The sequence below is a fragment of the Bufo gargarizans genome, chromosome 6 (genome assembly GCF_014858855.1).
Source record: "Bufo gargarizans isolate SCDJY-AF-19 chromosome 6, ASM1485885v1, whole genome shotgun sequence".
Taxonomy (NCBI): Eukaryota; Metazoa; Chordata; class Amphibia; order Anura; family Bufonidae; genus Bufo; species Bufo gargarizans.
In genome coordinates, this window is record NC_058085.1 from 287,877,143 (window position 1) to 287,900,442 (window position 23,300).

Below are 23,300 nucleotides of genomic sequence, written 5' to 3' on the forward strand. Positions count from 1 at the left end.
CATCCCGCAATTTTCGCGGACCTATAGAAATGAATGGGTCCGTGCATTGTCCGCCAAAATTGCGGAACGGACACTGAAGAAGAAAAACATGTTCGTGTGAATTCTCCCTAATACAGGGGAACACAGGGAAAACCGTGCAGATTCCACGTAAACTATACTGTTGTGTGCATATACCCTTAAGGTTGCCAGGTAGCTCTCTTATGCTCTAGGTTTTTTCACATCTGCACCTCCATTAGGAGCAATATCCACAAAATTCAAATGCACAGTTTTCCCTGTCAAAACTATGGACACCCTTTGGAAACCATGCAGCTGACACCAACCTCTTTTCACGCACCCTAGCCCTATAGAAATGAATGAGGCTTGCGTGAAAACAGAAGGTATCCAGATGCAATATGTTTTTTAGTGATGGTTGATAGATGTTGAGCGTTATTCTGTTTTTCTTCACGCAAGTGAAAAACGTATGAAAAAAAAAAGGATTCTTGCATGCAAAACCATCAATTTTTCCCTGAACAGATCCAGACACAATCAGTATTGTTTGTGTGAAAGAGGCCATAGGTAGTTTCTATAGGCTCTATGAACTGAAAAATATTACTTTGTAATTCAGGCACTTCAAGGTTTAAAAAAAAAAAAAAAAAATGATAATGAGGTGACGGTCATAATTATCCTACATGCAGACATAGGTGGATGCAGTAATTTTTGAGTACATTTGAATCACTGTTGGAAAATACAAATGGGGCATTTGATCTACACATTCATAGCAGGGGTCAACTGCATTAGGGAGCTAGAATTAAGCAGTCCTTCATTCTTGTTCCCACCATTGACTTCTAGGTTCTGTAGAAATGTCCTTTTCTTTAGCTTCTCAAAAATAACAGAATTATTAGATGCTAGACTTATCCGAGTTCTAAGGGAAAAGAAAAAGAACACAATGTAAGAACACATTTATTCCAGAACATCAAGACTTCACATCCCTTTCTCCCAAGTATTGTCTCCAAATCCACCCGGACCCATGGGAGTTAAATAAAAATGTATGAAAAACTCTCCATAACCACTTAATCTAGTGAAGCTTTTAGCAGCAGGAAGAATACAAACTTTGGGTTGTAATATTCTGCACATGACATGGGCCATGTCTGGCAGCATAGAGTCCTACACAAGACCATAGTACGGTAATAGAGGGGGCTCATAGCTATGGCATGTTATTATGGATCTGTCCCACACGGTCTATACATCTAGAATCATATATTCAAGATGTGGGTCCGACCTCTCGGACCCACATCTCCAAAACAGGGGATCCTCAAACCTTGACAAGCTGGGTGCTCACCACCTTATCTTCACTTTCATCTCATGACAGTCTCCAAACATCCAGTGCATGGAGGCCAGTTATCAGTGGCACCAAATACAAAATTGAAGTGACATCTCTAGCGCTTCATAAAACTGTTTTTTTTTATGAGAAAACCATAAAAATAAGGTGCAATACAGTGGCTTAAGCGTTTTGAGCATTTTCTGAGCTCTTATTCACAGCAAAAATAGTTTGAAAAGTGTAAGCAAAACGGACTGTAATGCAGCTTGTTTTTTATGAAGATAAATCAATAAAAACTGTTTTATGAAGTACTGGGGACATTACTTTGTTGTATTTGCTTCCTCAAACCTTGCCTTGTCTGGTGTGACGTCAGCAGTCCATCGCATCCAGATGGAGAATAAATAGAGAGGCGGCTGCACATATGAACATTTCTCTCCATTCACTTCATTAACAGCCAAGCTGTAACTTCCATAAAAGTGAATAGCAAGGTGGGACCTGCAGCTAAGAGTCTATAGGAATACCCTTTTACACTGCAGAAAGCCATCCTGTGGTACATCTATGCTAATTTATAACCAAATAAAAGTTAAACCGGTAAGTTGAATTATGCCCAAAACGGATTTAGGTATTAATTTAAAAGATCAGGTGGTCAGAGAGGGAGAGGATAACCGGGCAGATTTATCACAAAAAAACGGCTTTCTGCAGCTGGCTATGTAGTGTAAAACATGGAAGCTGCAGAAACCAAAAGGTGCAACATTTTGCAATTTAAAAAAACCTTACATAAAGTTTTGGGCCCTAAATATAATAAATTTAACAAATGGTTCCAAGGTTGTCCTTAGCATTTAAAACCTACAATTTAGTCTAGTAGAAGAGGATAACTAACCCCAATAATTTTTACTGTTGGCTGGTAACATTTGGTCTGCCAAAAATGTGTTCTTATTGTCATTCTGTTTTAGTATATCCTCCAATATTGTATATACACTGGTGGTTACCATTAACTCAAACCAGTTTGATGGTATCTTAGGTCGGTATATGGCTAAAGCCCACTTGTACATCATGTGCCATAATGCTAGTAAGTACTTGTCTGTGTTCACCACTTTGAAGATACTATTACAAATAAGTTACAATAACTTAAAATGTTATGGAAGAGAGAGAGGTTTATATCTTACCGTGGAGATTCAATTCCACTGTCTCCTGTGGTACTATGGTTTTCATTTTGGTTAGCTTCCAATGGATTATTCTTTGGGTTAAATAACTTCAAGGTGTGCTGATAACATGTTCTTCCTTCTACTGAGTGTTGTCCTGAGTTATTCACTGGTTTCTCCTCACTTCCTTTAATGGATGTCTGGACAGTCTCTGCCATAGAGTTACAGTCACTGGAATTGCAGTAATCAAATATACTTCCTTCACAAAGCTCAGGTTGAATACATTCAGCAGTATCCACATCAACTTCTTGATGGTGCAGAACATACTGAGACAATGGCTGACAAGAACTTCCTTTAACATGTAGAGCAGGTCTACTATAACTTTGAGAACTGTCAGAAGAGAAGACAGATGACGTATAGTCTTCTTGGTGATGGCTGGTTGAAGAAAACTGATGTACTGATTGCCTAGTTGGGTCCCAGTGACTTGGAGTTGTCTCTAGTGCAGCATGGCTTTCTTCATGTAGATCATACAAATTATGATTCCTATTTTGCTTGCACATTTCAAGGCTCTGACACGTTCCAATATGTTCATCAGTATCGCCTTCAAAGTAGAAGGAACTTGAGGCATCGTTGTCCTCCTTCTTATAAAACATCTGATCTTCCTCAACAAGCTCCTGATTGTGAGAACTGGAAAATATTGTGTATTTTGGTAATTCTTTACTGTTCATTTCACTTGCGGAATAACATACATGGGATTCTGGCTCATTTTTCTCTAATGCACCAACATTTGATCTACCAAAACTTTTTGAAGAATTTATACTTCTACCAAGGCTTGTTTGTGCATGTTGTAATGATTCATTGATTGAGGTCACCTTGTTGCAATACGACACAGCTGAATAAGGATTCCCTACTTCATGTTCCCAAGTCCTTTCTGATTTTACCAATACCTTTGTTTGATTGTCACCAAAAACTGGACTTCCATCTTCACCTGATACACCTAGTGCGGAGCAGTGTTCTTTAATGTGTTTAAACTTATCGTCTATCCTCAAAGTACTGCATTGAGGGTAACTAGGAGGGTATTCTCTTAAATCATCTTTCTCATTTACTGGCACTATCTGATCATGATACAGATCCTCACAATATTCTTCTTCAGGCCTCTCAGCTTTTAGAAGTCTGGTTTCAGCCTCAACATTCAAGCCTGAGCAGTCTAGAGACTTTGGCCGTGAGATATTTTTCCTGTCCTTACCAGATCTGCATTTCTTAACCTCTTTCATAGGTTTGCATCCACTGATGATGTTGTTATCTCTGTAGGAGATACTCTCAAACGGATTACAGATTTGCTTTTTGTATATAACATCAGGCTTGTTACCATCTTCGTTACCAGCAGTGAATACATCTGGAACACTTATGTCATCTATCACGGTGGGCTGGTGCTGTAATTGCTTTGGCACATCTAGTTCTACTTGCATGGTCAACCTTGGATCTTTCCTATTTTTTTCTTTGTTAGATTGCACTTTTTTGTTATGTTTTGATAACCTATTGTTTTTCTTTTTGTTACTTCCTTTAAGATTATGTGCATTTTTGTTTTTTAATATCTCTGTTGAGGTTCCTTTACTGAAGTACTTTTTCTGTTCCTCGGCTTTCTGCATCATCAATGTATGTTTCATCAAGTTGTCCACAGTTAAAACAGGGTTGATGCGTTTAATTATTTCATGTTCTATGTCACGAGGGATATTATCTAGATTATCTTCATCCCGAACCGGCCATTCCTCGGGTGGAAATTGTGCTGCGAAGCTTACCAACTCTTTTTTGGATTTTTCTTTCTTGGCAACATTGCGCCAAAAGAGACCGATTCCAAATTTTTTATTGCATTTTTCTTTTTGTAAATGTTGTGGTTTAGTTTTAATGCATGTGTGATGATCCCGGGATGTGGATGTTGCCTGATTTTGAACAGAAGGCTTTGAATCTTTGACTGACTTGTGTTCTTTTCCATTACCCTCATTGATGGACTGTTGTCCTAGTATATTATGGGTGGAGTTTTCAGAGAAGCAGCTGCAGGATCTGCAGTGTGATACTGAAGGAACATTATTAGCTTTTGTCAGATCTGCACAGCTCTCCATGCTGACGAGATAAGTGATGGCTGGTGGAGAAACGCAAGAATCCTCAGCTGCCCCATATTTACTGTGTGACACGGGCTTTCTAGTGATAAAGTAAGTCTGAGGAGTCACTATGAAGTAGCCTTCTCCAGTGTGATATATTTTTCTTTCTTTGATGAGCGTTCCAAGAGTAGAATACAGAATCTCCTGGGATGGTGTAGCTATACCTATAAAAAGCAAAAATATACCAGGTCATATAATTATGCATATTTTAATAAATACACCATAATTGAAATTTGACTTTTGAGTTTACCAGCTGGTTGCCGGGTAAAATCTATACAAAAAAGTCAACCTCAGACCAACCTAATTATTTAGTGTACTGCATGGATAGTACACCTGAAATTGAGCTCCGATCATGATAGGAGCAGAACAACAAATAACATAAGGTGCTAGATTCGGCACATAACTGATAGGAACTAAGCCAAATGGATCCCACTGACTACAATGAGAGCCGTGCGGTTTCCGTTTGGGAGGACTCATTTCTTTTTTTTTGTCATGCTATTTTTTATGAAATCTCCGACGGAGGCCCCAAACTAAGCCTCCAACACAGAACATGCCTTTAAAGTGGTTGTTCCAGAACAACAACTTATCACCTATCTATATAGGTCATAAGTGTCTGATATATGGGGTCTCCCCATTGGGACCGCCACAAATCACAAGAATGGGGTTACCGTGTCCCCCATTTGAACAAAGCAGCAGTTGAGCAGGCGACTGCCAAAGATGGCCAAGTGCAGCATTGTGGATATGTGATCATGTTATTCTGGGACAACCCCTTTAACCCTTTCCGGACCTCCGCTGAACATGTACGGCAGAAGTCCAGCTGACAAGTGCAGCAGGTGCCATAGCCACCAAGTTTCATACAGCAGACACCTGGGTCTAATGTCTGCAATTGGCAATAACGGTGATCGCAGGCTGTAAACCTCTCAAAAGCCGTGGTCACATCTGAAAGCGCAAAATGTGGAAGAGCTGCCCTTCTGGGCCTTGAACGGCTCCCCCACGCAGTGAACGGGGGAGCCATTCATTGGCTGTAAAAAGGTTGGAACCTGCCGAGGTTCCAAAGGCTTTCACAGGTATATTTCAATGTGGGCCTGCAGGTGGCAACACTACACTGCAATATACTAAATCTTCTATTTGTCAATGGATTTATTTCCATTGATCAACAGAAGTGGCAATCTAATGATTGCATGTTAGGCCCTAGGAGCCCTAAAGAGAGAGGAAAAAAAAAAAAAAAAAAAAGGGGGATCATCTAAAGTTATGTGGGCAATGCAAAGAAAAACTCTATTACAATGTTAGAGATGAGACCATCACCAAGCGGTCAACTGTTTCCAATACCAACAGGCAAACTTCTCAATGCAGCATTGCACTACGACATAGGGAGTCACTCAGGATCAGTGCAACCTAAATAATACAATGTATGAGATTGTAATCTGTATAACTGTTTTACATATTCTTCAAGTCACTGGTGAGCAGTCTGTAGCTGGAAAAATTCGTTTTAATTCTTCATCTAGGCTACTTTCACACTGGCGTTTTTGCTGGATCCGGCAGGGTTCAGCAAAAATGCTTCAGTTACTGATAATACAACTGTCTGCATCCGTTATGAACGGACCCGGTTGTATTATGACAATGAATGGGGACAAAACTGAAGCGTTTTTTTTTTTCAAGTACTGAAACCCTATGACTGATCTCAATACCGAAAAATATTAACGCTAGTTTTAAAGTAGCCTTCCTCTGCCGCTTGCCATTCCAAGTGCTAAGAAATTTGCCTGATAACCGGCCGGTGTATATAACACATTACACCACTAGGTCACATGCACAGGGTGCTGATTACCATGCAGAACATCCACAGTGCCAGCCAGGGGCGTCGCTAGGTCAAAACATTCGGGGCTTGAGCCCCTGATGTTTTGTCCAGGGCCCCGAATGTTACGGCTGGTAGCTATACAACTGCCTCGCTGACCTAAGGGCGGTGATAGTTAAATTACTGTCGCTGCTTGCTTGTAGAACGGGGCGGGCAGTTGCCAAGCAACAGCCTGTGTCGGGTCTCAGGAAGCGTGATTATGTCATCGTGCACGCCTGCGCCAAGACACAGACGGCGCAGTGACTTCAACATGCCTGTCTGAATCCAGAAGCCTGCAACTTGGACCTCCGGCGGTGGGAAGTCAGGTGAGTATTTTATTTATATCTTGTCCACAGTGGGGGCTTTGTGAATGCTATGGGCACTAAATGTTGGCATTATACCTGCTGGAGCCACTGGGAGGTTGGTTATAACTACAGGGGCCTTTGCAAGTACTGGGGACACTGAAGAGGTCATTTTACATAGGGGCCCATTATAACTGTTGGGGGGGGAGCACTATAAGTAAAACTTCTAGGGCACTATAGGAGAGTATTATACCTATTGGGGGGCAGAACAAGAGAGACTTATTACTACTGGTGCACTACAGGAGGGTATTATACCTATTGGCAGCACCACAGGAGGGCATTAAACTACAGGGGAGCACTATAGGATGCATTATGTGTTCTGCCCAGCAGACATGCCATCTCATGTACAGGCAGCCATTTTACCATGTGCTTCAGTGTTAATGTAATGTTATAGTACATGCTACGCTATGCTTAATACTTATACATGTTATTTGTATTCTTGTAGTTTTACCGGACACTTGTACAATCTCTAACTCAGTGATGCCCTCCTGTGGTGCCCCCAACATTATAACTAGTGGGGACACTATTTATTTTACGCACTTATATATTGCTACTATATTCCGCATCGCTTTACAGACATTATCATCCAACTGTTCACAATGGGGCTCACAATCTAAGGTCCCTATCAGTCTGTCTTTGGAGTGTGGGAGGAAACAGGAGTACCCAGAGGAAACCCACGCAGATGTTGTCCCTGGTCGGATTCGTACCTAAGACCCCAGCGTTGCAAGGCACCAAGCTGCCCCTGAAGTGGTGGATAAGTACTACAGGGGGGCCTTATTAATATTATAGAGAGCATTATTACTTTTGGGTGCACTATGGTGGCCATTATTATTGGGCACAATATGGAGGGCACTATCACTAACAGGGGGCACTTTTGGGGAGCAGTATCATTATTGGGGGCATTGTAGGGGTGGGTATTACTAAGAAGGGCACTCTGGGAGGGAATTATTGCTATAAGTAGGACTTTTATATTACTATAGGTGGACTAATCTGTATAGCAGTATAATAATTTCTGTGGGTATAGTATTTAGGGCCATTGGGGAGCATCAGGATAAGAGTCCATTCACACGTCCATATGTGTTTTGCGGATCCGCAAAACACGGACACCGGCAATGTGTGTTCCGCATTTTGCGGACCGCACATCGCCGATACTCTCATAGAAAATGCCTTTTCTTGTCCGCAATTGCGGATGCGGACAGCACATTCTGGCCCCATTGAAAATAAATGGGTCCGCACCTGTTCTGCAAAATTGCTGAACGGATGAGGACCCATTTTGCGGATTTGTGAATGGACCCTCATACTGTTGGGGTAGCAGGGTGGGGAGGAGGATGATATTAGAAAAGTGAGGAACCTAAGATGACTGGTAAACTCTGCAGAGACTAGATGCGGTTGAAAGAAGTTGTCTGGAGAATGGAGAAGATGGGGAAAGAAAACGTCTACATCAGAGGAGACATCAGCTGGGAGGTACTGGATGTGAGAGTTTTATATAGTGCTGAATGTTTGTTAGTGTCCATGCAGCAAGTAAAATATGTCTTTAGTCCTAGGGCGAGCTTGTGTGTGTGTGTTTAGGGCACATATGTATTGGGACCCTAGCAACGCCCCTGGTGCCAGATAAAACTATGACCTATTTAAAATCTCATCTCCCACGTGCGGAAATTGGTGGTGTGGATTTTTTTATTTGCAGCGTGTTAATTGCTTGTGTAGATTTATACACATCAAAGTACAGATTTTGGTGCGGAAACACAGTGAAATCCCTGCAAAAAAAATCTGCATAAAATACCCAGTAATGTGCAAGTACCCCAAATCCATGCATGTGTCCTGAAGACACTACTTCGGCTGCCGCCGCCTCAAGTACATTGCCACGGATATAGATTACACATTCTAAATACAGACAGCAAATGGTCGGCACCTGGGTAATGTTTTATCAGCTGCTCCATTAGGGATTCCTGTGTCACTAGGATCTGGGCTGCATTCATATCAGATATAGCACAGCACAGTACTTCTGCCAGGGGAATGAACTGAGACTGAGATACGGGATTCATCTGCACTGGAGACACATCACCTTCAAGATAGAAAAAAAAAAATATATAAAGAATAAAGACCGAGATAAAATCATGCAAAGATATAGACATAAAACAATGTCAAAAAGACTGTACAATGCAAAACACAGCGTTCAGGACAGTCATCCTCAAATGGATCCTATAGATTAAGAGAAATCATTCTTCATCTAAGGATACATTCACACGACCCTAAGTGTTTTGCGGTCCGCAAAACACAGATACCGGACATGTGCATTCCGCATTTTGGGGACCGCACATGGCCGGTGCTTATATGTGTATATGTATATATATATATATATATATATATATATATATATATATATATATATATATATATATATATATATATATAAAGAATGGGACATGATCTCTTTTTTTTTTTTTTTACATTTACAGGCCACGGAACAGAACTACGGATGCGGACAGAACACTGTAGGCCGTCTGCATCTTTTGCGCCCCATTGAAATTAATGGGTCCGCACCCGTTCTGCTAAATTGTGGAATGGATGCGGCATTGCGGACCCATTCATGTGTGAATGGACCTTTACCAATAAAACTTCTAGAGCAAAGATATTTCATAGAATTTTTGGCTATAGTCACAACATAAATGAACAGCACCCCCTAGAGGTGTTATAGCCCTGTAACTTTATTATATTCACCTACGTTTTACTAGTCGTGTAGTTATAAATTATCTCTCGCCACAGTACAAACATTATGTCCCGCTTCTCTACATGCAGAATATTTCTTGTCTGGTAATCCCATTAAATGGGATCTGTCACATCTGATTGGTCTGTTCCCCGAGCATCTATCCGTATGATTCTATGTTGTGCCATTGCTTTATTATTCCTGCTGGATATTATAAATGAAATGCTAGAAGCATGCAATGAAGGTCCAGATGGGTTTTTACCAGTTGGGGGTGGTGTCCCTGCACAGTCTGACACTATACAATCAGTGCTGTCAGTGTCAGACTGTGCAGGAACACGCACTCAACTGGTAACACCCACCTGGACCTTCACTGCAAAGTACTAGTAAATCATTGTCTAACGTCTAGAAGGAATAATAAAGGAATAGCACAACATAGAGTGATAAGAATAGATGCTCCGGAAAGGTGATTACATGTGGAGTGCAAGTAATTACTACACTAGACATGTCAGGAGAGGCAACAGGTTCTCTTAAAAGCACAGACAGCTCTACCTCTAGAAGATGGCGAATGCCAATATGCCCAAGTCTCAAGATAAAGTTGATTTTACATAGAACAATCCGCCTCTTTTGCTTTCTTTACAGGTTTGACTTTTCAGTCCATAGAATTGTCCCCACAAAGTAAGAAAAACAAAATTTGGACTATGGCACTGTCCTACATCAAATAGACCATCACTCACAAACTTAGTTGGGGTAAATTAAATAGCGAGCCTCTCAAATATTTTTGAAAAGACCCTCTTTGGCAATGGAGCTGCAGTGAATTAAAATTCCAAAGAATACCCTGCCTGCCTCTCAGCAGCCCGCAGGCTGTTTTACGGTGGTCTGCGTCCCATTCAGAGTACAAAAAATTGCAGAAAATTGGTAGCCTGATTAAACATACACATGCCTCTCTCTTAAGGACCACCAAGTAGACACCCAAATCTCATGGTCAATGGGGCTCCAACTGTTAATATCCTCAATACAGCATGTGCGGTTGATACACTATATATATCTATCATTAAAAAAAACTCCTTTCATTAAACAGGAAAAAAGAAAAATAATAATATATATATATCTGCAACCTAAAGGACGAAGCCAGATCTGGTGTCCACCATGTTGTAGGTGAGGACAGCGGAGGCCTGCAGCTCATCTAGGGGAGACTGGTAGATTACGCTTGACCTTTGTTTTACAGCCAGCCATTGTAAGCCTCTATACAAAGCCTGTTTATAGAGAGCTTTCCAAGAGCCTTTTATCCCCAGGAGTTGCTACGCTACGACTTTCAGGTGTATAAATCAGAGAAATGTTTTTGAATGGAGTAAAGAGATATAAACTTCAGATCCCTTCCCTCCTGTGTGAGCTCATGTCAGCTCTGTAACGTTATCCCCAGCGCTGTGAGACAGGAATGCCCTGAAAAAAAAGCCACTTAACGGAGGTGAAAGGGTAACCTGTTAGTCATAACAAGCTCCTACGGCTGCCACGAACCTCAGGGTTTGCAATCTATTCAATTCCTATCAGACGGCTCATGATCTTATTCGATACTGCCAGGAACATAGCAAGGAGCTAGGGCCTATGCTGCCATATGCTTTTCATTATATACATACAAAAAAATAAATCAATTGTCCTCAGGCGCTCAACTTGAGTTAATGGGCAGAAAATCCAAAAGCCATTTCTGTATAAATACCAGCAAAAAATTATTTTGGAGTTCCTGAATGACAAAGAGGGTCGATGAAGGGAAATTAAGGCCATGAGCGCATGCACACCTGCAGTGTGTTGTGGAGAACACTTCAGCTCCTGCTTGGGTCTGTCAGACAAAAATAACACCAAAAGGTATAATTTAACTTAGATTTAACTTACTACTCTTCAGTGTAATCCCCCTTGACTTCCACACTAGTATTCCACTTTGCCTCCAGTGATCTGATGCCCTCAGAATAGTAGACTTCTCTGCATCATCATCGTTGCTCACGCAAACATTTCTTCATGTTCCAAAAGAGAAAGTGATCACTGGGAGCCAGGTCTGGACTGTAGGGCGGATGGTTAAGCTCCATGAAAGTGCATTCCCTGATAGCAGCTTATGATTTGCGAGACTCGTGAGCTAGCACATGGTCAGGAAGCAGCAACACACCTGCCGACAACTTCCCACAGCTTTTCTCTTTGACTGCCTTGCATAATGCCTTCATTGTTGAAGCAGAGGTGTCTCCAGTAATTGTTGTCTTGTGTGGTATGATATCTAGTAATAAAACGCTCCCTGTATCCCAAAATACTGTTGCCATGATCTTTCCAGCTAACTGCTGCACACAAAATTTCTTTGGTGTTGGTGACCCCCTTCTGCTTCCTTTGCATAGACTCTTGTTTGATCTCAGGATCATGGTGATGGACCCATGTTTCATCACCAATAATAATTTGAGAATAGAAGTCTCCTAGATTTTCTCTAAGCATGCACCAACTTCTCTTGGCTAAATTGCTGGAGACAAGTTTTTTGCTCAGGCAGCAACATTTGTGGCATCCACCAGGAACTCACATTTGACATAATCAAATCATGAATGACACTGGACACTGTGCCAACTAAAATGCCTATCCCTCATTTTGACCCGACTATCTTCCAAAATCATGGCCTCCACTTTATGGCACATTTCCTCTGAAGATGCTTCAACAGGTCACCCTGAACAGGGGTCATCTTCAATTGATTCTCTACCCCATTTAAACTGTTTGGCGCAAAACTTTACTTGGTAGTAGGAAGGTGCATCATCACCATATACAGCAGTCATCCTTTCATGGATTTCTTTAGGCTTCTTTTCTTCCTTTGTAAGGATTCTAATCATGGAACAAATCTCCACTTTCTTTGTAGAACAGCACTGTACTGCACTTGTCATCCTGTCACTTCCAGTGCTTTCATCAGACTGACCTGCTACTGTGTGGGTTGCATGTCCAAACCTGTCTCAACCTGCACAGACGAGCTCAGCTCTCTAAGGCTACTTTCACACTTGCGTTTAGTGCGGATCAGTCATGGATCTGCACCGACGGATCCGTTCAGATAATACAAACGTCTTTTAAATATAAAAACGTTTTTATTATCTTTAACATAGCCAAGACAGATTAGTCTTGAACACCATTAAAAGTCAATGGAGGACGGATCAGTTTTCTATGGTGTCAGATTGTGTCATAGAAAATGGATCCATCCCGATTGACTTACATTGTGTGTCAGAACGGATCCATTTGGCTCAGTTTCGTCAGACAGACACCAAAACGATGCAAGCAGCGTTTTGGTGTCCACCTCCAAAGCAGAATGGAGGCAAACTGATGCATTCTGAGCGGATCCTTTTCCATCAGCATGCATAAGGGCAAAACTGATCCGTTTCAGACCGGATTGTGAGAGCCCCGATTGGATTTCACAAATGGAAAGCCAAAACACCAGTGTGAAAGTAGCCTAACACTGACAGAACATGCTGGGGTAGATAACTTATTGAGCACCCCTCGTACACCCTATTCCAAGCCAAGTGTGTATGTGTATGGAGGAGTTGGGAACAAGCATTTATCCGACAGCTATTGAATGTGTATGGGCACCGTAAGAATATTTTCATATAGGAGGGGGGGGGGGGGGACTGAAAAAAAAAAGTAATAAATCAGTGGCACATCAGAATGGGACACATTTTTGGTAGCATTAACACCGCTGCAGATACAACTAGTACCTCGGAACCGAAGTGGTTTTACAAAATCAACTACCAACGTTATTTAACGAAGTCACGCATGACTGTGAATAACTAACTTCGGCTCATCGGAGCTCATACATTGTAATACGGTACGGAGAATATGCAGAATATTCTGTGCAGAATATGTCGGCAGTATAGCTACACATTGACAAAAATGATGCTTCATTTCCATATAATGCTACAATTTTCCACAGTGAACTGGAGAACCTTCTGTCAGGTGGTGGAGCATTGGGTTTGTCTCTCCCTCATGAGAAGACAATAGAGTCACCTGACCTAACCTTCTCTGTTTCATGAGTTCTCAGTGCACACAGGAATCGGTAACACAATCACCCATTTAAAGTGACAGTGCACACATATTAAGTAGGGCTGTCTACGAACCTACTTAATATGGAACGTATAAGGCTCCATAGAAGACTGACATTTGCTAAAATAGAGTAAAATAGTTGTGGAAATCCGGGCACAGTTCCATTCACCATGTGATTTCATACAATATTTTTATTAACCTTTTAGATTGTTCCTTGAAGAAAACCAAAAGTATCAAGCTTTTTTTTTTTTTTCCAGTCGCTTGTTTCACATTGATATTGGTTAGAAATTAACCAAAAATTCCAAAAGAAATGTGAATCAGTTTTCAGATTTCATTACATAGACATGAAAGAATTAAAGAGGACCTTTCACCGATCCTGACATTGTGAACTAAGTATACAGACATGGAGAGCGGCGCCCGGGGATCTCCCTGCACTTACTATTATCCCTGGGCGCCGCTCCATTCTCCCGCTATACCCTCCGGTATCTTCGGTCACTAAGTTATGGTAGGCGGAGATTTCGGTCATTAAGTTATAGTAGGCGGAGTCTGCCCTTGTTCTGCTGTAGCGCTGTCCAATCGCAGCGCAGAGCTCACAGCCTGGGAGAAAATAACCTCCGCCTACCATAACTTAGTGACCGAAGATACCGGAAGGTATAGCGGGAGAACGGAGCGGCGCCCAGGGATAATAGTAAGTGCAGGGAGATCCCCGGGCGCTGCTCTCCATGTCTGTATACTTAGTTCAAAATGTCAGGATCGGTGAAAGGTCCTCTTTAACATTTAAAGGGAACCTGTCACCTGTACTATGCCACCCTCACTGAGGGATAGCTTTAGAAGCAAGGCTTGCTAAGAGTTCATACCCTCTTACCAGAATCCCCAGAGGAGCATTGCCTGGCCTATAAGACTCATCATGCTGTTTAGGCACTCTCCAAAAGGAGACATAGTATCAGTAAACATATGGATTTCTTCAAGTTCCATCCAGATGAATGGGACAGTCCCAGGAATTTCTTCAGCAAATCTTTCCATTAATTGATTCCCGATTGTTGCTGCTGTTCACCTGGCAAAAAACACTTGTTTGCCAGATGATCACGTCATTCATACATCGTCCTGTGTAAGCAGGAACGTAACCTCCTCCTCCACTCTACCAGCCCATGTAAAGGGGCACTTACTTTCACATGGCATGGACATAATAGTGATTGGCCTGGGAAACACAGTCCACGTGTCAGTCCCATCTCCCGGGCGGACTGCAGCTCCCCTAGCTAAATAGACTATCATAGTAATTTGATACAATCAGTGTATGTGATCACAAGGCTATTGCAGCGTACTCAATCACCTAACTGGGTACACTGCAATATCCCCGCAATCACATGCGAACTGACTACCATAAAACAGTCAGTTTGGGTCAGGGAAGCCATGTTAAAAAAAAACACGGTATTTCCCGGGCCGATCACAGTCCTGTGCATGAGCCCTAACGGAGAGATTTGAACCTCTTGTGTATTTTGGTCCCATTCTATTTGGGATGCAAACCATCAAGAGGAAAATGTGATTCAATTCAGCTTTCCGCCCAAAAATGAACAGACCTCAACGGTCCCAAGACCAACCAGAGAGAACAATCATAAATTGGTCCTTAATTTTGTATTTCTACATGAATGCTTCTTGCACATTTGTCCATCTCTACATCTCTGTGCTACAGACCTCTTATTGTACAGTGTACACATGACTGGGCATTACTGACTCGGGGTGGTGGGTGAATTGGATCCTGTTTATAACGCAGCTAGCAGTAATCGCATGTAACGTTGTGGTCAGTGGCGTCTCCGTGTGGCTTGTGAGGTGAGAGAGCCCATTTTGAAGTTGAGAATATATCCCTGGAAATAGAGGCTTAATTGCACAACAAAACGGCAGTCTGTGAGATGCTGAACGGCCAACACATGAACCGGTTGTATTCAAGTATCTGGTGTTTACCACCTGAGACCAACTAAACATGTAGAAGCTAGTCATCTGGAGATCTTCCTCTCCTTCAAAAGAAAATAACCACCAATAGTACCATTCATTCGCATTCTTCTTGATGCCTCCTACCAGTAATCATAACAAGGTTACTCGCATGTCCCTGGACAAAGCTGCCACATGCTTTACATTTCTCCAAATGAGAAAACAGCTGTAGACCAAATTATGCCTTTTCCTTCCTGACTGACTTTAGCATTTGGTGCCTCTGTTTCTACAAGGAACCTTGCACAGTTTTTCTTGCTTTGAGAAGGAAAGACGTCCATAATTGATTCTGATACGTGCAAACAACGATCGCTTTATAAAGAATAAAAGCTTTATCAAGACAGACCTTCTGACCATGAATGGTTGCAATTAACCAAAGAACAGAGCCCTAGCTTGGTGGGATATCCAGGCTATGTTTATCTTCTCACACTGCTCGACCTCGCCAAGCAAAGTTTTTGCTAATGTTTTTTTAGAACATGACAATACAATCAGGATGACGGTGGTGTCAATGTGTTTACCAGGTGCTGTCACTTTTGTGTTACGATCTGGTGACCTTGCATCCTACATATGTATGTTTATACTACTGACCTGTAAGCCAGAAGTAACCCTTCACATATGTCCTTTTCGGCACACTACAACAAGCTACTTCCTTATAGCAAAATGTGATTAGATTGATGTTAGACTGAAACTTGGTCATACAAAAGGGGATAAGTATCTGATCAGTGGGGGAACGACCAATCACTAGAATGGGAGCCTGTGCTCCCCATATGAATGGAGTGGCAGACACACATGCGTCTCAGCCCATCCATTCAACTCTGTGTGACTACCAAAGATAAAGCCATGTACAAGTGCTTGTCTATCTCCGGAAGCCCCATCGATCGGAACAGACCTCTGCTCTATTTAAAGGGAGTCTGTCACCACATTTTAGCATGTTAGACCGTTAAAATAGGGTTATGTGATCCACCCAGAACATAAAAACGGTACCTTTGTTGTAGAAAACAGACTTCTTTTTGCCGAAAATGAACTTATAAGATTATGTTCTGAACTCTCTCAAGTGCCCAGGGCGGTCTCTCAATCCTCGGAGCCCCAGGCAGGCACCTCCTAAACGGCTCATAACCCCGCCCGTTTACTCCCCTCCCCTGTCCTTTTCCACTGCGGCTGTGCGGTCCAAATCGTAGCGGGCGCATGCGCAATGCGATGCCCGCTCCTGGCAGGGCATCGCAATACCTACTGCGCATGTGCCCGCTACGATTTGGACCGCACAGCAGCAGTGGAAAAGGACAGGGGAGGGGAGTAAACGGGCGGGCAGAGGCGCACGGAGGGCGGGGTTATGAGCCGTTTAGGAGGTGCCTGCCTGGGGCTCCGAGGATTGAGAGACCGCCCTGGGCACTTGAGAGGGCTCAGAACATAATCTTATAAGTTCATTTTCGGCAAAAAGAAAAGTCCGTTTTCTACAACAAAGGTACCGTTTTTATGTTCTGGGTAGATCACATAACCCTATTTTAACGGTCTAACATGCTAAAATGTGGTGACAGACTCCCTTTAAACAGAACAGAATGGGCCTCTGTTCTCGTGACCAGCAGCTGGTCCACCGCCAATCACTTACCTCCTATTCCAGGGATAGGGGATAAGTTGTCTTCATGGAACAACCCCTTTAATAGCCCTCAAACGTACAGCTTATTATCTGCTGCTGAAAATCTTTCATGTCTGATTCACATCTGGACATTCTTGTCCATGGATAACAATCCTCTGCATTCTGGAGCAGACTATGCTCTACCTAGATACAGTGGCCTGCATTTACTAATGCGCCTGACCTGGCAAGGGTCTTGGCTTACTGGGAACAGCGTAGCTTTATGGTAAAAGGACACAGTTTAATATGCAACATTTTGTTCATAACTGAGTCACAATTCTGGCATTAAATTCTGTCTCAAACTAAGCCAACCTAGAGGTGGTGAAAAGTTAGACAAAAAGGTCTATTCCTGGACCACATTTATCATCCAGCCTGAGCCCCTGTGATAAATCTGGTGCAGGTCTAGACAGCCTGTCTAAAGCTTACAACATCTATAGGATAAGTAAATGTGTTCCAATGTAATGTGATCTGTAGACTAGACATTTAACTCAAGAGTCAATTTGCAACTGGAAAAAACGCAAGCATGAATTGATGATTTGCCTTGTTAGGCCAGGTTCACAGCTGCGGTGTGAACTCCAGCACTGTAATCCAGTATATCTGGTGTACTTGCCAGCTTTAAGCCAGACAAAAAAAATGCAACATTTCTTGTCCGGCTGAAATTCGGCATATATTCTGGAAAGCAGCCTTATTACCGCAGTGAATGAGGATCCGGCGGTGCATGGTTTTATCTGGCTATGCTGGATACGGTGGACTCCGGATATCCGCCGGAACAGAGTGCCAGAGTTTACAACGCAGATGTGACCCCAGGCTAACCATATACAATAGATAAATCCCACTGGATTGAGGAGGTAATATGCACTGGACTTTTGGTGACGCACTGGAGAAATCCCATCCAAGGAATCAAAAGGTGCTTGAAGTTAAAGCCTACCTCTGCACGATACCCATTATCTCCCTAACGTTCTCAGTATACAATAACATGCAACTTTAAAGTAGTATTCCTGTGATAAACACATCTTAAAGGGCTTATCTAAAGGGCTTCTGGGACCTTCAGCTATTTCCAGCTAGCCGCTCTACGCATGGGGGTCAATGAAGAAGTGGGCACGCTAGTTGTTTGGCTCTTTTTGTGACTCCCAAGTGCAGCCTCCTCTCAACTGACCTCTATGGGCAGAGCAACCAGCCAGAATCATGGTACTCCCATTTTCTTGAGAAGTTTAGTTCCCAAATCAAGTGTTTATGGCCTATCCATGTCAGACTTTACATTCCCTATACTGATTCCATACTGAAATAATTAATGCCCAGCACGTCCATGTTTACTAACAAGGGTGTCAGGAACCATAGATATTCAGAAGTGGATGGCCAAATTCAGGCTTCAAGGCCAGTCAGGTGTTCCATTTACAGCCCAGCAAACATAAAATGACAAATGGGGTGCGTACAAGCCAACAACATGAAAGTACAAACAAAATCAGGCTGTGTTCTTTGAACTAGGTTCTTTGAAGTGCTCTGTATCCTGCTGTCCCAGCAATTGTTTTATGTGTGTAAACTGCTAATGACTTCTACCGTTCTCCTCAAACAATACTTGTGTGTGAGAAAAAGCCACTCACCTACCATAAAGTCCAATTGAAGCTTTCATCGTGATTACCAGACATCATATGGACACCTCATGTTCCCACACACAAGAACAGGTCTCTAAATTACAACCAGAGAGGTCGACCTTTGGTGGACATTACATAGCTCTAAATCGGCAATCTAAGAGATAACATCAGCCCAAAATATGGGTGATGTTTCTACTCATGTCCCATTTATGCATAATGTCACCTGTCTGTGGCAGAGGTTAGAAGACCAGAGAGACTGACTGCACGTGAGGTTAACTGACAGTCTCTTGATTCTCAGTGTTGTCGTTTGGTAATGACCACACCTCTTGTCAGGTGCAGCTGGCGGTCATCACCGCTTCCCTATTTAGTTTGGTTTCACACTTTATACCATGCGGTTGATATTCTCTGCTTGGATTTGAAAGAGTTGGTGTGTGGACTTACCTGTGTTCCTGCTCATCCATTTTCTATAAGATAAGTTGTACTGCTCTTTGTATTTGGTTGTTCCCTTGTGCTAGTTATTAGGCCTTAGGGAGATGTTCACCTGGGAAGGAACCAGTAGTCTCATTCCCTTTCACTACCTCTAGGGCATCTCAGGGCTCCTAGGGTTTAGGTCCCGGCACATGTATTTTCCCACCTTCAGGGTCTATACATACTGACAGGAGTTAAGGCCAGATCTAGGGGTTTCCTAGGAGGTGACCTTTCCCTTCTCGCTTGAGGCCTAGTTCTTTGTCTTCTACCTTCTGTTGTCTTTCTGGTGTCCCTTCCCATTATTCATGACACATAATAAGTCTGGGGATTGAAATATGGGGAGATACAAAACCTATGTTCTCATCATCCTGATGTTTGGAGCCTCATCCCACTATCCACAAGATAACTTTAAAAACAAACAGTCACAAACCCTTTAAAGAGGTATTCCGCGTCTATCTCCGGAACTCACATATAAATGAATGGGGCGGAACTCCAATACAAATGAATGGGGTGGCCACGTGCATGCCGGATCAGCTGCTCCGTTCATTTAATTTCTTGCCTGCAAGGTGTACGGGCCACCCCCCTTTCTGGTGATCGGTGACTCCACCAATCTAAGATATGGAGAACACAAAAAGATACGTATCAACTACACCCCGGCATGGAGTAGGTACACACTCCTCTAGACACACCCAGAGTCAAAATAATCAATTTGTGAATAAATAATAAATGGGCTAGCACTCACTTCCCAGTACTGTATGGAGAACGTGCAAAAAATAAATAAATAACTAGTTGAAACATATGTAAAACAATTATATAATTGTTTTACATATATATGTTACAACTAGTTTTTTTTACACTTTTCTCCTGTGGATAGGGGATAACAATGAATCTGGAAAACCCCTTTAAGCCCTATGCGAGTGCAAATAAGCCTAAACAGAGTATTTTATAGAGGCCCTGCCCCAGTTTTGAACATGAAAGTGCAGGACCATCTAAAATGTTTTTTCATGAATCCAAAAGCATCCCTGATATGAATGACATGGACACATCTTCTCAAACCCTGGCAAGTAATAAACTGAAGTTACAATTTGTGTTGCCAGACCATGCAAGCTCTAGAAGGTGGTCACACACATTAGATGAATGTCTGCCAAACCCAATGTTTTAGGTTGGACCAGTGGACTATCTAATGTGCATGGTGGTTTCCTGACTTTACCCCAACAGCATACGTCTTGTTGGATTTCAACAATCCCTTGTTCTTATGGGAGTTAAGTCTGCCACCAAAGGTATCTGGCAAATGCTTATTTCCCTTTTCAAGTTGAGAACACATGCAAAATGTGACCCAAGTGTGCATGAGTATGGGGGGCTCAGAAGAATAACCCGGTAGTCGAACGTTGGGCCTAAAGCTATTTAAGGTCTATGGTCATCTTCTAAAAAAAACAGCCATGAAGTCATGCAGGTAAGGAGGAAGAGGAGATTTTGGTACCAGTGATCTGTGTGGCTGGTGAAACACCCAGACATTAAACATTTATCACTATCCTGAGAATAGTTCAAGGTGTATTCCCATCTGGGTCATTGATGTCATATTACTCGGATATGCCATCAATGGCATATATGTACAGGTTCCACCTCTGCAACCACCTCCTATTTCCAGAACGGGAACCAATGACATGTTATGTAACTAGTGGTCTTGTGTCGCTAATAATTTATCATTGTAAGCAACTTTCCAACACTTCAAGTTTCAATAATTTACAAGAACTATGCTTGCTGTCAGTGTCATATGAAAATTCTAGTTTACAGCCAGAGGTCAAAAACATTTCCAGACCTAGTCCGGTTTGCAACCATGGTGTGCAGAAATCCTCTTTGAGACAAACACATCAACAGCAATCTGAGGGTTTGCTACAATGTATCAATCTATGTGGTAGCAATCCAAAATCCAAGCCATTTAGTTTCACAGAGGATTACTGGATACATTGTTACAACCCCTCAGCAGTAAAAAGCATTAGGGTACTTTCACATTTGCGTTGTTTGATTCCGGCAGGCAGTTCCGTTGCCTGAACTGACTGCCTGATCAGGCAAACTGTATGCAAACGGATGTCATTTTTTCAGACTGATCAGGCATTTTTCAGACTGATCAGGATCCTGATCAGTCAGAAAAATGCATTGCAATACTGGATCCGTTTTTCCGGTGTCATCAGGCAAAACGGATCTGTTTTTTTTTTTTTTTTTTCATTTTTAAAGGTCTGCGCATGCGTATTTTAAATGCCGGATCCGGCACTAATACATTCCTATGGAAAAAAATGCCGGATCCGGCATTCAGGCAAGTCTTCAGTTTTTTTCGCCGGAGATAAAAAAGTAGCATGCTACGGTTTTCTCTTTTGCCTGATCAGTCAAAACGACTGAACTGAAGACATCCTGATGCAAACTGAACGGATTACTCTCCATTCAGAATGCATGGGGATATGCCTGATCAGTTATTTTCCGGTATAGAGCCTAGGGGTGGGCGGTATAGGCGATATGAATTTGGGCCACGATATGGATAGCTAATGCTTACAGCATTAGCAATGCGCCGCACAGACCTATGAGAAGAAGGAGCGACCGGCGGCCACAGAGCACGTGAGTATAATGCGCTGCTCTCTGCTCACTAACATACCATGGCAGCCAGGACTTCAGCAGCGTGACTCCTGGCTGCCATGGTAACCGATCGGAGCCCCAGCATTACACTGCTGGGGCTCCGCTCGGAACTGCAAACTGCCACCAATGTTGGGGGGGAGGAGGGGGACCCTGTGGCCACTGCCACCAATGATTAATACTGGGGAGGGGGGGTTTGCGTTACCAGAGGGGGCAGATCAGAGGCTGGGGAAGGGGGGCAGATCAGAGGCTGGGGAAGGGGGGCAGATCAGAGGCTGGGGAAGGGGGGGCAGATCAGAGGCTGAGGGCCTGGGGAAGGGGGGCAGATCAGAGGCTGGGGAAGGGGGGCAGATCAGAGGCTGCAACCATGGTCAGCTCCCTGCTGTTGTGTGCACTATGCACAGGGCAGCAGGGAGAGTGTAAAGTCCTATTCACCCTAATAGAGCTCTATTAGGGTGAATATGACGAGGGTTCTAGCCCTTAAGGAGGCCAATAGTTAATAAATAAAAAGTAAAAAATAAATAAAATTTAAACACCCCCCCCCCCCCAATATAGAAAACAATATATCGCAATATATATCGCATATCGCACATGCTTAAAATTATATCGCAATATAGATTTTAGGCCATATCGCCCACCCCTAATAGAGCCCCTGTGACGGAACTCTATGCCGGAAAAGAAAAACGCAAGTGTGGAAGAGCCCTTAGGTCTGTACAGGTTCATTGCCTCTGGTAAGAAATGGAAACACCAAGTACATTAGAAAGATGCACAACTTGGATTTATTCCACTGACACAATGATTTATCCTGCTTATGTAAGATGACCCAATTAATATGGCATAGCCAATAAAACCTGGATTATAAAGACATATGGTCGAAGCCCCAACCCCCCCAAACATGTCTAATCCTACTCAGCAAAAAGACACATTTATGTAGGATGTATCCCAGCTGGAAGACACTTTGTGAAAGGAAGCGAAATGCTGTAAGTGGGGGTCTAAATATCAACCCAAGGAAAGGGTTAAAGTGGTGATATAGAAAGTTTACGAACTCCTAACGGGAAGTGGCGTTACCACTTAGTCCCATAAAAGCCTGGTACAAAGCGGCACGGGCCCATTCGGGCAGCCTCAGGTTTACAATCATGTGGGGACGGCTACTTTTTAATGCAGTTTGTTTAAACTTCTCATGCAGATCCATTGAGAAAAGCTTTTTATAATGAAAGAAAACACCAGGAGCCGCATGGAAGTGGAACCTCTCCAACGTGTAGTAATTTCATTGGAAACACATGCTCATAGCTAATGCATCCTAGGGAATTCCAGCCGCAGCAGCTCCCGGGCTATCCCTGAGCCACACTCACACATAAAAGATGCCAAATGAGAATGGAAAGAGCAGAGAAGCGGCCTCCTGTGGATTTACCACCCCGGAGAGGTTTATGGGTTCCTCCCTAAGCCAAGACACAAGGCAAACC

General features: G+C 42.8%; 1 protein-coding gene across 1 annotated transcript in view; it reads right to left on the bottom strand.

The window, feature by feature from the left end:
• Positions 1–744: 744 nt before the first annotated feature.
• STOX1 (storkhead box 1) overlaps positions 745–23,300 on the bottom strand; it is a 47,278-nt gene continuing 24,722 nt past the window's right edge. The window contains exons 2-4 of the mRNA XM_044300225.1: positions 8,701–8,853; positions 2,464–4,762; positions 745–901 (exon numbers count right to left, since the gene is read on the bottom strand). Coding sequence (XP_044156160.1) covers positions 745–901; positions 2,464–4,762; positions 8,701–8,853 — 2,609 coding nt within the window. The remainder of the gene's footprint in view (positions 902–2,463; positions 4,763–8,700; positions 8,854–23,300) is intronic.